A 15,663-nucleotide genomic window follows, 5' to 3' on the forward strand; every position below is an offset into this window, starting at 1 on the left:
GTCCCTAAAATTTGGTACATTAAGTTAAATATTTCGAAATAACTTCATCTGGAAAATTGATGTTTTAGTCTTTGATAATGACTTAAAAGTCTGCGGCAGTTAGTCTTTCTTTTCTTTTTTTTTTCTTTTTCTTTTTTTTTTGGGGGGGTAAATAAGGTTATGCTATGAAACGTAGGTATAGAATAAAAAAGTATGCTTATAATTTGCAAACAGTTTCCACCGAATATTACATTAATATTGTAATTCCGCATAGATGAAAAATTTCAAGAAAATCGATTCATTGAAAAGTGATCGAAGAAAACCGACTCGCATAAAAAAATTCAAACTTCCGCGTTCTGAGACAGCTGGCTCTCCCTGAACTTAGTAAAAGATCAATTATGCACCAGCCATATGTCTCAAGGTTAATACAACTTTAATTAGCATACGGCGTCACGTATGCCTTAAAACGTGAGCTAGATCGTTGCGTTAAGATCGAATGCGTTAAGATATTCGTCAAAACCTGCTCACCAGCATTTACTTCTGTTAGACAAGAGTTTCCTTGAAGGAAGATTGCGGCAATGAATATTACTTTCTTGTACCCCTACCTAAGTTTAATAAATGTTTACAATACAAACAGCTGTGTCAAACGAAAGTGACTACGTAGCGAAAGGAATTAGAGTCAGCGCATTTCTGTCATACGTGGAGATGACACAGTTTGTTGTCACAGCAGTTGTCAGTAAGACGTTTTTATGATTATATCAGTATCTCTTTCGAAAATGCGGACACAAAATCACACGTGTGCATTTTAACGATGTTGTTTTCTAGAAATTCTTCCTGAGTAATGAGAATTTTGTAATCGGCATATTACTTAAATATAGATATAATGATTTTATACATAACTTAAAGCAAAGCCAGTTTTTAATCTATTTTTAGATCTTAAGGAACGGTAAATATTTTGGTTTATAGAATCGGAATACTTAATGATTCAGAAATACATGTTTTTTATTTAAAAGAAAATAGAGATATTGAAAATTTTTTATTTATTTGGATTGTTTGAAATAAATTATTTTCTCCCCAGTTTATTTAGCTAAAGTTTCTTTCTCTCATTATTCATGCGCCAGTTTTTTTTTTTCATTTTCGTTTATCTCCCTTATAAGCTCCCTTGATCACTATGTTTGTCAGCAGAGACTACTTCTATTGCTAATATTTGAATCCTAGTAAATTGGATTCGAATTCCGAACCTGTTTTACATTTATGACTACCGAGTCTATGTGGATTAAAGATACCTAAAAGCTATCTGTCGCGAAGTTCGTTCTAAAATTTGGTGGCAGCAATTTGGTGAGGGATTTGAGGTCCTTTGATTCCAGCCCTAAATAAAAGTCTTAATACCAGTGCAGTAACTGTGACAGATCCTTATCTAGCTATATTCAGTTCCCAAGAATAAAAGACTTTACCTGCGTTGCGGCACACGCATACGAGGAACAGCCACCATGGCTAACCAAGCAGGCACCGACATCAGAGCCTTCACAATTACTCTCCCATACCCAAGATAATAATTAAAATAGTGACTTCTCAGCTTCTCTTCGTTAAATAAAAAGTGACTGAGAAATTCATGATTTTTTATATTTATTTAATTTTTTTAGATATTTAACGTTAAAGTTGCGCACAAAGTCCGATCAAACTCACTTCCAAACAACAAGCAATTCACCTACACTTCATACTTGTACGCATCATTTTTAGAGACATAGAATTGTACCACTATCGCAAGTTCGAGAACTTGAGCACTATATTTTAATAGCGCTTTATCACAGATTAGCATTATTTAAAGCCCTACTCATAGATTGCATAGGCACAGACCATGCTTCATAATACAAGGGCACAAAAGAAAAATATACAGGACTTTGAAAATATCTAATTCCGTAGTTTTTACAGTCCTCCATTGATCAGCATTATGTTTTATACATTATATAATTTGCAAATATGTAAGGGCTGCACCGAATTTTTTTGTTTGTATCTTACTTCTATATTTCCTAATTTAGAACCTTACATATTTGACCTAAACTGTGTGCAATGATATTATGTTTCCTTATTCAGTAATCATTTGTTTTGCTTATTATTTTATTGTCAAGACTGTTTCTCAGATTTCTGTCATAAAAGGACAGGCAACATAATGAAAAAATATGTATTTAAGTTCCTTTGCAAGATCTTCCGTAACAAACACAATTTTATATTAAATAATATAAAATTTTATAAAATTCATACATTATTTTTTACACTGATGGAAAAGGAAAGAAAATTTGGCATAGGGATAATCTCGGTGATATCTTTTTGTTTCTGATAATAAATTACGATATTGTCAGTACAGAAATTATCTTTATTCTGCCTTATTAGTTTGTGACATTTCATTTCAATTTAACTAACAGACAAAAGCTTATTTTACGTTTTTCCCTAATTCTTATTTCGTCACATACTTGCTCAGTCCAGAGGCTTATGTAGATACGATTGACGAGCCGCATAGCTTGAAATGAGGGAAAGTATCGTAAACGAATGCCTTGCAGCAAAGAGAGACGTTTGCTGGCCGTAGGTTTGGCCTCCAATCTTGCTTTATATCAAAAGCTACTATTTGAGTAAGAATATTATCAGACATTAGTTCCAGCTGGTAAATAATTTATATTAGACTGTCTGACCCAAATGACTTTGTAGCCTTGATTAGGATTAATGGTACTACAGCCATTTAAACTGGGCATTACAGCAAGTTGCTGAAATTCGAGAAACTTAGATATTAATTTTGTGTTTTTTTAACTTGGAATTCAAGTTGTGACATAAAATGAAGTCAAGTTTAGATTTTACAATTTTTGTGTATGTATCGCTTTTATAGCCAGGTTAGGCTAGAGGGACTAACTCCCAACTTAACTTTAAAGTATAAAGATACACTGAGAAAAAGAAAAGCCTCTCAAGCGTTATAAATTGAATTCTTAGAAAAAGATACTCTGGTATTTGTTGTAACGAAATCAAGAAATCTCAAAGAATCCACTTAAACTGGTAGTTAAATCCTATTTAGCTTTATTTACACTTAATGCAAAGCAGGCTATATAAAACAAGTTTTAAAATGTCTCTGAATTTCACTTGTTGGCACTTGGAGACATAATTATGCCATGACTCTTTTTGACTTAAATAATGAAATATGATACTTAGTAGAATATAATTTAAATGCATTTAGAGGTTTGGACTATGAAACTGGAACGTCAGAATACAGAGGTTAATGTTTTATTAATGCAGAGTAGGATCTTTTTTAGAGGACACTACTTCGCTTAGAAACAAATCTTGTACACATTTTAAGCAGAGGTTTAGCGATTACTCTAATCAAATAGTGATTATTTCACTTTATGAGAATGGAGAACGAATATAGTTTTCAAATTTGTCCTCTGCATATCATAAGCAGGTCTAATGGTATAGGACATGGAAGTTTACTTCCATATACTTCAAACTACTATATAGTCAATTTTGCGGTATGAAATTGGAGCTTTGTCATACTTATATTCCGCAACCGCCGTAATATGATGTTTGAATAAATGGATTGATTTGGTTCTCTAGAATACACTGATTGTTTTTGACTATTGTCGTGTCCGAACATTTAATGTTCTCTGGAATTCAAAAATACTACGTTCTAGATCATCATCAGTCTGCTTTCGTGCTTTACTGGACATAGTCCGGGCCGCATACCTTTGAAATAACTTTCGAAGAAGTAGGAAAGGTAATGAAAGTGAATTTATTGCTGAATAACATGCATTTTGCATTGCCTAATGTTTATGTTTTATGCTTCTACTAATACCAACGATTTGAATTCATTTTGGTTATCTGTTTAGAACTGCTGTCCTACACTGAATATTAACCTGAAGAAGCTCCAGAAAGGCAGATTTTACAGAAATTGGAACATGTCAAGTTATGTTGTACACTGAGTAGTCTCTGTTTTATATTTCTTTGGTACAATTCTTCTTATACTTTAACTTTCTTTTCATATAACTTTCTGTTATTTCTTTTAGGTGTACAGATAAAACTTAGTTAATGCGGTCATCTATATGTAAAAATAAAGCTACTCAACCGGGATAGTGGTTAGCGCCGCTAACTGCCGTACCGAAGTACTCGGGTTCGAATCCCGGAGAATGCACTGAAACGTATAGTGTCTGTGCGGCATGAGCGAGACGAAAGTCCTCTCGCAAGGTACGGGAAGAGGTCGGAGAGATCCTCGGACCGTCCTACTCCCCCCGGGGTGCTCTCCATCACAATTGCGGGCGAAACTGAACAAATTCATACAGTCACCTTATATGGTGCTCAAAGGTCTTCCAACGTAAAGAGGCGCAATCTTAACGCTCTGCCATGATGAATTTCGTGGGCTCTGATTTCAGAGACCTAATTTGATGTTACTGTCGATCGGGTGGGATAAGTCACAACAACAATAACAATGAATTAAAATGATCTGTTGTTTTGGAAGTAGTTACAGCAGCCAAATGAACATCTATAATTTGCCTTCTCTTTGAAAATACGTTGTGTTTCCCATTTATGCTTTATAATTCTTAATATTTGAAGTCGTATCTGTAACACCACTGAAAATAAAAGTTCATATAATGCTGTTATATACAAAACTAAAGATCATTCAGGGTTCTGAATCTAAAGCGCAAATGCTAGTTTGAAATTCTTAATGTTACAGTCAGCAGGTATTTCAGTTTCATTGTTCAGTCTTTCATATTATGATGTACACAGAAATAAGTTCAGCCATTTTTTGCATCCACATGTTTTTTTATGCAATTGATTGTAAAAATGGTGAAAAACCTTTTATCAAGTTTAAAAAAAAATGAAAAATGAATTCGAAAAAAATTGCTTCTCATAATAATATTTCTTTGGATAGGTAAAACATTTTTCTGAAGAAAAAGGATATACTAATAGTATTTTACTACAGCTTAGTGATAGCTGTGGTATTTTAAAATTATCTTTTATTACTTTTAGAAGTGAATTTATAAATTTCCTTGTGCTTATATTTATCAATAAATGTACACATCAAAATTAAAGGATAATGACAGAGATAAAACTTAACTGATACTTAATGAAAAATTATTTGTACAAAAGTTAGTTAACATCAATTACAATGTTTGGTAGTTCATTATTCGCATAATATTGAAATTATGGAAATTAAAAAATGATTGAAAAATTAAGTCTTCTCTTGTGGAAAAATAATTTCTTTAGTATGGTGTATGATTAACTCAAACAGATGTACGCCCGGATAATTTTGGGCTGGTTGATTCACGAATATTAAACTTACTTGTATGCTTTATGTATGTTACTGGCAAAGTTTGAAATTCGGTATTCTGTAGAATGAATGCCTAGTCATTGTTTATAATGCCTAAAACTAGCCGGAAATGTATGAAATGATTCATATTTCACATATTTCCTAACAAACCGCAAAGTGTGAAATACTTTTCCGATTCGTTTCGAAGAAACAAACTACTTATTATTGAAAATGTAAATATAAATAACGCAAAAATAGACATTTAATTCAAAACTGATTAGCATGAAAATAACTACAGTCTGAACGAAATACAAAATGATGTAGCATATTTCTATATTAAAAAAATCGAAACAAACATATTCTAACAAATTTTTAATATTAGTCTTTATTAAGAAAACATTGAGAAAATATCTCACTTATACGCATAACAAAATATTTTTTATTGATAAATGTTTTTTGTAAAAGTAGGCAAATAAAAAATATGAATTGTTCGAAGTTTCCCAATTGCAAATTTTTTTTGGTGATGAATCAGCCAGCTTTTAAGAAGGTCTCATAGGTTTTAAAACTTCACTTATTTATTAATTTTCTTATCAAAATTGATTCCTCATGACATTTCACCACAGCTTTAGTGTTTATCAGGAATTCAGTTTATGTTTTCATTGATAATAGACATATTAATAGAAGTGTGCGGAGAACATTTTTGTTATCGATATTGCATGCTAGTTCTCGCATTTCACTAGCATCTGTTTTGTTCTTAGGTATTTTTAAGAATTTTGTATATATTTAAATAAATTTAGTGAAACTTTATGTGAAATTGTAGTATATTTTTGGTTAAATATAACATGAAAGCTTGAAAGAGACGAAGCTGTGCTGGAAAAATAAGGATACAGCAGCAAGTCTATCTTACATTGAGGTAAAATGGCTATCTCGCTAAACTGGCGAATCGCCAAGCTAGCGATAGTTTTGGCGTCTAACTTTTGTAGCCATATTTGGCAAGAAATCGCCAAGAGCCGCTGAACATGGTGGCATTTGAGTCCCGTCCCAATATAACCGTAATAGATATTGTAATTGGATAACGGTAATTGATCTCTGTACGTAACTGTAACCATATCCGGCGCTTAGATGTAACTTTAACCGTATATGCCTTCTAGTAATTTTAAGAAATGGGTGGTACTAATGATTTCTCGGCGGCTGGGAGAAAACTATACAGGATTAGAGAAAGCATCTGCTCTCAGTTGTTTTTTGAGAGCTGAATTCGGAAGTTTATATATTGATATATATTTATCGCCTTTTAGATGCGCTTTGCAATGCTTTGTGTTTAACGTTCTTTGTAGTTTAAAGTTGAAGTAGAGTTTATGCTCCGTGACTGAGAAGAGCTGTACGAGTATTTTTGAGTAAAGTCATCATCGATTCCGTGTGCATTCAATCCATTACAAATCCGCACGCACGTAGTACTGTGTTCAATTAATTCTACGAATTTCTTCGTAATTATAGTTTTTCCTAGATTTATTAAAAATTCAGCAATCCTTGTTATTCTAGTGTTTGAGGTTAGGGTAAACAGATACTATAAAATGTCACAATAAATAGAAATTCTTTCTTTCAAACATTTCAAAGTATTCTTAATTTGTTTACTTAAAATCGTCTTTGATTTGTTAATTTTTGAAGCATGAATTTAATTGTAAGGCCAGCAGTTTATAATATGAAGTTGTTAAAACAAAGTTTTTTCAGCATCAAATTTCATTGGTTGCATTCCTAATATTAGAGATAACAAAATTGAAGATTTTTGCTCGTAAATTTTATATCAGACTTTAAGGTAAGAGAATTTAATACAATAATCGCGGCGGAATAAAAAACAATGTACGTATGGGTCATAACGATATAACTTATTTTTCGAATAACCGGAAAAATAATGTCATTTTTACCAACAAAATTTAGACCATTTTTCGAGATTTGCTGGAAAACCGGTAAACCGTTTTATCGTTGTTACAACCTCTTTGTAATCAGCGCCCTGCTGATAGAATTTGATACCTGAGCAAAATTTCAGAACTGTACCTCCTAAATACCTTTTAATAAATTTCACATTACTATAAAAATAATTAGATTTATAGTGTCTCTTTGAGAATGTAATAAATTTCACTCTCTCTCTCTCTTTTTTTTTTACTTAAAATAATTAGCTCACTCACTTCAACTCTTTACTGCTTTGTGTGTGACACATGTAGCGAAATATGTAACGTTGACATTATAGTAAGTATAGGTACGGCTCGAGAGAAAGATAAAGCGATTTTTTTTTATTTTGGAGCAGTGAGAGACTTGATTATGTCCGTTTAATTGTGCATGTTATGATTCACTGAAGAATGAAATCACGAAGATTCCTGTGACTAGTTTAAAATTAGTGAACATAATACCATAACTATGTTACTTTTCTTTGTGGTTATAAAAACGTTTATCAAAACTTCTTAAACATAATTTGGTGTGGCATTTAAATTTAATTAAAAGTTAAGATTTAAGTATCTTCATTATGCCTTGTTTCGTCACGTAATCGCCCAGTCCTGAGTTTATGCAAATTTTAAGGCAACGGCGAGGTTTAAACTGAAGAGATCGTAACTGTCCTGACTTGTAGTGGAGATATTGGATGTTGCTGCTGCCGTCAGCAATGCCTAGCAAATGTCATTGTCAGATTAAAATTGAAACCGAACATTGGGCACGGTTATGGTAAGTGTGAATTTTAGTAAGGTAGATTGTTAAACAGGGTTGATAGCTGTAGATTCAAGAAGGATCCCTGTTGCAATAGTTATAAATTATTGTACCTTAAGGTCGATAGCTATTAATTCAAGAAGACATAGAAATTTTGCTTGTGTTATCTTAAGTTGCTGTTAATTCAAGAAGACATAGAATTGTTGCTTGCATTACCTTAAGTTAACTTATGAGAGGATCGCGGCGATTATAAGTGGCGATAAAATAAAGTTAAATTATCATTTTACATTATATATGTCTATTGTTCCGCAGTCAGTTTAAAATAAAAGCGATAAGTCGCCATTGAGGGAGAGTGGTTTATTGAAATACGTAATTAGACAGAAAGCCGCTCTTCAGTTGATACAAGTTCACTATTTTATGAGCGCAGAGCTAATCTAGAACTGAATATTTCAAATTCATTTAATCTAATATGCAGATAAAACTGCAACTAGCATAGTTCAGAGGCTGGCACTTATTCATGTAAATGCAGTGAAACCTCATTTCACGAATTGGATTCTTTCCCGATTTTAATTCATCATCCGAAATTTTCGCAAGCCGAAACAATTTTACCATGATGGATTAATTCAACTTTGAACCACAGATGATTGTTTATTTAAAATTTGCAAATGTAATTGGTGCACAAGGCATAACCCAAAACCAATGAAAATCGGTAAATGTAAATAAAAAAAGATAAACACAATATACATGATGGATTAATTCAACTTTGAACCACAGATGATTGTTTATTTAAAATTTGCAAATGTAATTGGTGCACAAGGCATAACCCAAAACCAATGAAAATCGGTAAATGTAAATAAAAAAAGATAAACACAATATTAAACAAATAAAATATACAAAAATTAAATTTAATTTTGATGAGGGAGATATTGTTTAGATGCGGAATTCCCTTCCATAAAAAGATCGATAATTGTTGCCTACATTTAAATATACACTACTCGACACTGAAAATACAACATCAAAAAGGAGGGGCCCGAAAATTATACAAATTTCAGGGCAGACGCACGTCAAAGAGTTATGCGAATGATGTGAAATGGGCAGCTGCCCAGCGCACGTTGAAAAAGATACAAGGGAAGGAACCTGCAGATTGTTCAATTTTGTGCCGTTATTTCTGCCAGGGAAATCATCGTAGGAAATTTGTTTTTGTCTCAGAGGACGCGTGTAATAACAGAGAGAATGCCAAGCCCTCGTTAATGGAGACAGTTACATCAGACAGACGATTCTACGAGGGGCATGGTGATCGGACTGAGAAAGGCAGATTGGTCCATTCGGCAAATCTCAGCTGACACACACCTGGACGTGTCCATAATGCACTGGTCGTGGCATCGATGGTTGGAATAAGGAAATGTGATATGTTTAACGGGTTCCGATGCAGCCAGAGTGACTTTAGCCAATGTGGATCGACGCATCCGCCGACAAACGGCGGCGCACCCGCAAGCCACTTCTACCTGCATTCTGCAGCATATTCAAGACACCCTTGGATGTTCCAATATCGACTAGAACCAGTTGCCGTCGATTGGTGGCTAGTGGCTTGCACTCGTGGCGTCCGTTAAGAAGACTACCATTGACTTGACATCATAGACGCCAACGTCTGCAATAGTTTCGGGGTCGAGCGATGCGTACGATGGAATGGCACAGGATCGTGTTCTCCAATGATAGTCGTCGCGTACGAGTGTGGCTTCGATGTAGAGACAGGTCCAATACGGCAGCAATTGTGGAACGCCCCACCGCGCGACAACGCAGCATCATGGTTTGGGACGCAATTGCGTAGGACTCCAGATCACCCCTAGTTCGTATTCAGGGAACTAGGCCGGCCCAACGATATGTGGATGGTGTGCTGTTGGTTGGTAACACTCCCCTACCTTCATAGAGTGCCCACTGCGCTTTATTAGCAGGATACCGCCCGACCACACACTATTCACATCAGCCAACATACTCTGAGAGGTGTACAGATGTTTACGTGGCCATCGTTCTCTCCTAATATCCCATGACCATGAATATCTGATTGTACCCTCAATGTATTACAATGTATTACTAGTGGAACACATTTGGGATGTGATTGGACGCCATTTGTAGACCCTGTCATTGTCGCGATCAAAAGAACTGTGGCATATGGTTGACAGAAAATGGAGAGCCATTCCTCGGAACACTATCTGTAGTCTCACTGATTCTTTACCTAACTGTCTTGCTTCGTGTATCGCCATCCAAGATGGTCCTGCAATCTACTGAGCTGACGCTGTTCTCGCTTAGTACGCATATCATTTCGAAATAAAGATAACTCATTGTTGGTTGCTGTTTCTGTCTGTTTTCCGAGTTTCGTCACTTTCTGCCCAATCCTTCTTGGTGTTGCATTTTCAACGTTGGTAGTATATATCAAAAGAAAGACATGGAAATGCCATTAAAAATGGTTATGCTGTAACTTGCTACTGCCTTAGAGATACATAGATAAGGCCAATATATTTTATTTTACCCCGTTTTATACAAATTTTGCGGATCAAAGAACGGGATAATTTTTTCTCCTCCTTGTGTTTCTTTTGAGAACATTTCTTGCCTAATCGCTTTTGTATGCTGCATCTGAAGTGTGCAGTTCACGCTTGTTGAGCTAATTTTTATGGTCTGCTAATAGCTTCCCCACACATCTTCGTTGATAACTTCCTAACCCGCGGTTTGTCTAGATCCATAATGCCGACAATAACAAAAATGGCGTAAGTGTCAGCGGGCTTATAGCCACTGCTCATCGTCCAATCTGGCCATAATTTCCTCCAGGCCAATGTTATACCTCCATAAAGCATTTACTGCTAGTCGTTTTTAATGAGAGTTGCGCAATAGAAAATACTAAATGACGTTTAGGTCCCTGAATGTTAATTATATGTAATTATGTCGCATAGGTTACCTCGAAGCATTTTTGAAAATTAAACGCTGCCAATGTGAGTTTTTGTGCCTCGAGACAAATCGTAATCCAAGGCATTATTTATTCCCATGATTTATTCGTAAAAAGAGGCGCTTTTAATTCTAGGTTTCAAAGTATTTAAAAAGCACTGTTGTTTTACAAGCATGAAATACTTACTTGCTGAAAGGTGATTGTAAGAGGTAAAGATTAATTTAGTTCGTTTCAGTATTAGTACGAAGTTTATTAGTGTTTACAATCATAATATTCTTATTTTCAAACACCATAACTGATGGGTACTGATGTTTACGAAAATCTGCATTTTCACTGTTAGAAGTAATACGTTCATTAACTCATACAACTGATGAATGGGACGAACTATCATATGATGCTAAATGCTTAAAAAAGCGTAGTCGGGGTTTATACCTAACAGTATTTTGAGTTATACAAATGTATTGGAATAACAATAATTAACTGTTTTTTCGACTAGTAAACGTACGAACAGAAACGTGCGACAGCCTTTTTGTATGAAAATCAATGAGCTGAGAGCAACGAAAACATATGCAATGATGTTTGTAAAGGAAAACAATAATAAAACGTGTAAAAGTTAAAATATTCGAATTTTGAAAGTTTTAAAAGAGTTTAACTGAAACGCATGAAGGAAATAAATTCTTTTTTGTGAATGCGTTAAGACTCAAGAAAATCCACTTCATCAACTAAAGGAGCTTTCTGAATAATATTTCCAGAATAAATCGAGAACTAATATTGGAAATGGAATCCTTAAGAACCGGAAAATGAACTTTATTGGTAAGGGAGAAAATTACCTGAAAGTACGTTTTTTGGAGGGGAGGGGGAGAATCAGAGTAACTTTGTAATTGATATAAGAATGCAATGGTCTGGGTACAAGGTTGTTATAACTACTTCTAATACCGTAATGACTTTTACGTTGGGAAGAGAAAAAATGGATTAAAGGCCTTTATCTGAAAACATGAGAAAGAATCTTTTGACGATTTCAAATAACTGAATTCCTGAGACGAAAAGGTTTTGAAGAGAACATAAATAGAAGATAACGTATGTGTAAGAATAATAATAAGAATCAAAATAATAAAGGAATGTATATGTAAAAAGAAGTAAATTTTTGTTTAGCAGGTTGCCAGGATTTGAAAGGTAAGGCAAGCTAACAGAAAAATATTTACTGTCAAAAAGTAACGATGAAATCACACTTATTGTTGTAGATAATTAGAATTTCTCAGATTTAGTTTCAAAAGGGTAATACAAAATTACCCTTTTGAGGTTTAATACAAAGTTCAATACAAAATTTAATACAAAGTTTAATACAAAATTTAATACAAAGTTTAATACAAAATTATTAAAACGTTATAAGTTTCAACCATGTATGAAATGCATGAAAGCAGATACTCTTAATTTAAATCTTATTTTGCACTCGGGATGCAGAGTTAAACTCATATGCCATTACTGAATTAAAAATTTTATCGACTGAAAGAGCTAACTATTTATCGACTGAAATACTAGTCGTCACCTTATAACAGAAAAAAAAAAAAAAAAAATTTTGGTTAATCTTTAAAGATAGGTACTAACCTTCCTAAAAGGCTTAATTTTAGTGTGCATGATGAACTGGAACTTGCAGAGTTCGCAGCATCGTGTGTCCGAACTTTTGATCCATTGCTGGAGGCAGGACTGGTGTACGTAGCGCAAGGAACCGGCGCAGTAGCAAGGGGAGATGAGAGGCAGCTCTGCGTCCCCCTCGCAGTGGCAAATACGGCAGATGTCCACCCCACCCATCGAGCTCGACACCGTCGATGGCTGCGACGAGTGGCGACGATCCATGCGGGGGCACGTGGGGGACCCGGCACTGAAAGTTTCGTGCTGCAAGGAAATGAAACAGAATTTTAAATCGGATATTATGAATTATTTTACTATGCAAGGTGAAAAATAAATGAAAGAAATAAATATTTTTGGTAATTAGATTTCATTTAATAAAATAGATATTAAATAGATTTTTTTCCAAACGATGAAAGTTACAAATTTAAGAACCTCATTTTCAAATAGGATACGAAATTATTAAAACGTTATAAGTTTCAACCATGTATGAAATGCATGAAAGCAGATACTCTTAATATTTAAATCTTATTTTGCACTCGGGATGCAGAGTTAAACTCATATGCCATTACTGAATTAAAAATTTTATCGACTGAAAGAGCTAACTATTTCGAGGGTGATCAGATATGTCTCGCTTTTTCATGCGCAAAACTTTCAAAAACATGACATATCCCCCACTTTTTTTTGCTCTTGAAGAAGAAGAACTTGTGCTTTATCGCTCTCAAATCTACAGAATTTTATTCAAAACTGATACCAAATTAAGGTTTTCCTTTTATTTCATTCTAAAGTTAACACTAGCATGTTTCTCTTCCCATATGATTTACCAGTACCAGGCTTTACCACACCAGGCTACTAATTTCACTATCTTGCTTATACTGCAAAGCCTACACTTGTTCTTTTAGTTCTTTTTACTTCTTTCGTTATTAATGTTGTTACTTTTTCTCCTTGTCTGAGATATCCACTTAGATCACTTCACAAATTAATCATGGTCAAGAGAAAGAACGTGGCAGGCTTTGGTTAAGATGTTACAAGTGATAGTAAAATGTTTCTTTAACATCGCGCCAATTTGGATGGAGAATACTCTGGGGAACGGATCCAAGTGTCTATTAACTCTCTTTCTCTACCACTAAACGTTCGAGGGCTATTTGATTCGACGGGGTTTAAGGTAACTCCATTCCGCAAGGACAGTATACATTTACAAGCATCCGTGCCATCTCTGGGATTCTAACCCGGCCTTAATGATTTAGCAGACGGTGCCACTAACTATTACGCCGATCAGTGTGGCCTATTTTTTGTTGCTGGAGAGTAAAAATTTTCTTCTCACAAAGGCAAGAAAATTCGGTCACACACACGCACAAGGAAAAAAAAAAGGCGAAAATCATAAAGCACTTTATCTTCAATTGTGTCATTCTCACTATCATCTGAATAAGTAAGATTCTCACTACCATTTGAGAAGTAAGTGTATTTTCTTTTTCATTACTCAGTTCATTTAAATGTTGTATCATTGAACAATGGCTACAAAAATGTCTTCTTTCGCAGAAAACGTTCTTTTACAGGAACTTTCTTTTGTAAATATTCCTTTCCATGCAGGTGAAGAGAGTACAGTTCAAAAGACCGTGATTGTTCGTTCTGGATCTTCCATAGCATCACAAGTCCCCCCCCCAGAGGATTTTGATACAGTTCTTGTCTAAATACATAAAAAAATAAAATATCCGTGCTTATCTTTTATTAATTGTAAAAAGGTATAATACTAATATAAATGAAATATTTTATAATTTAACGCATTTTAAATCATATCAATGAATATAGTATTAAACAAGAATTTTATATCAGGTGCATGATATATGCTGATAAAATATCTTATTGTTAATTACAGTATTTCTACAAACAATTTACAAAATTTTCATTAGTTATATTACATACTAACTTAATCTAAAATTCCATCAGTTAGATTATTAAAGCAAAATTCAAAACTGTCGACTAGGTTTATTTTCATAGGATCGATACTGCGTAGAATACCACGTCATGCACATCACAAAATGTTAATCCGGAGGGGTATAATCCACAATGGCAGAAGTTTGATGACGGCATACGATTCGTTATGTTACGCTCAAGCTAAATGCATGTAATTCAGTATATCAAGCAAAGGCAATCGCATTTTTATATTCTTCAAAAAGAATCCAAAAGAACTTGATTAGTAACTACAGTATATGTATGTATTCTGACTGCCTACATGTACTTCCAGCCCTTCCCCCTCACATCAGACAAATATGCTTATCATGGAAATAACCGAATTGTAATAAAGAATTAAGGGAAAATCATATTATCTAATTTAATTGGCTAAGGACACATACGGGGATTCTGGGCAGTTTGAGTTGCAGGGCTCTAAAAGAAATGCAATGATCAGAATGAAAACTATATCTATGAGAAATGGAGGACGTTTTGGAAACCTCTGAACGCAATAGTCATAATATGAAATATGTTGAAATTAAGAAGGGGACTTAGTTACGCTGATATTGATCTACATCAAATTCTTACTGGTCATGGCAGGTTTCCATTTTATTTAAAGAGATTTCATTTGCACGACTCAGATTTCCGCAACTTTTGCAAGGAAATTGGGCCTGTTCAGCACTTCGCGGAATTATGCAGATATTTTGCTGATATTCGTAGAGATTATACATGAATCTATTACTCTTGATGGGTACGAATAAATCAAGGACTTTTCGTCATATATATCTTGCTCTAGTTCTGAAAGGTACTTCACTTTTGTTGGTTTTGTTATAAATTTCTAAAATGTTTACCAAGTGCTACTAGAATAGTTAGACGTAGGGCAGAACAAGAACATATGCGCAAGGCACCATCACAGCTTCGCAGACAAATCTGATGTAGCCCTGGCACACTAACTAATCCCCGAAGGTGCCCATGAACGTAGTAATATAGTATTTAGCCGTGACAACAAAATTATGACAATGATTTAGCAATAATAACAGGAAAGATGCTAACAGTGGTCGCACGATTTATTAGTGATACAGTTTAACAAGTGGAGTTTTTACAGAATTTCCACTGGACCAGTGTTTATTGAACGTCTGTTGTTATTGATGTTCGTTCTGCTGAATTAGAGTTCTTGGCATGGCCCATTGAA

The 15,663-nt window shown here is 34.3% G+C and overlaps 1 protein-coding gene across 2 annotated transcripts in view; it reads right to left on the reverse strand.

Annotated features, from left to right (window-relative positions):
- LOC118188441 (E3 ubiquitin-protein ligase MARCHF8-like) overlaps nucleotides 1–15,663 on the reverse strand; it is a 195,750-nt gene that overhangs the window by 22,416 nt on the left and 157,671 nt on the right. For both annotated transcript variants that reach the window (XM_085807118.1, XM_085807123.1), the window contains one exon: nucleotides 12,501–12,788. In XM_085807118.1, coding sequence (XP_085663244.1) covers nucleotides 12,501–12,788 — 288 coding nt within the window. The remainder of the gene's footprint in view (nucleotides 1–12,500; nucleotides 12,789–15,663) is intronic.

The sequence above is a fragment of the Stegodyphus dumicola genome, chromosome 1 (assembly GCF_044657685.1).
Source record: "Stegodyphus dumicola isolate Sdum_Otavi_A_Nest chromosome 1, ASM4465768v1".
In the NCBI taxonomy this organism is placed as follows: domain Eukaryota; kingdom Metazoa; phylum Arthropoda; class Arachnida; order Araneae; family Eresidae; genus Stegodyphus; species Stegodyphus dumicola.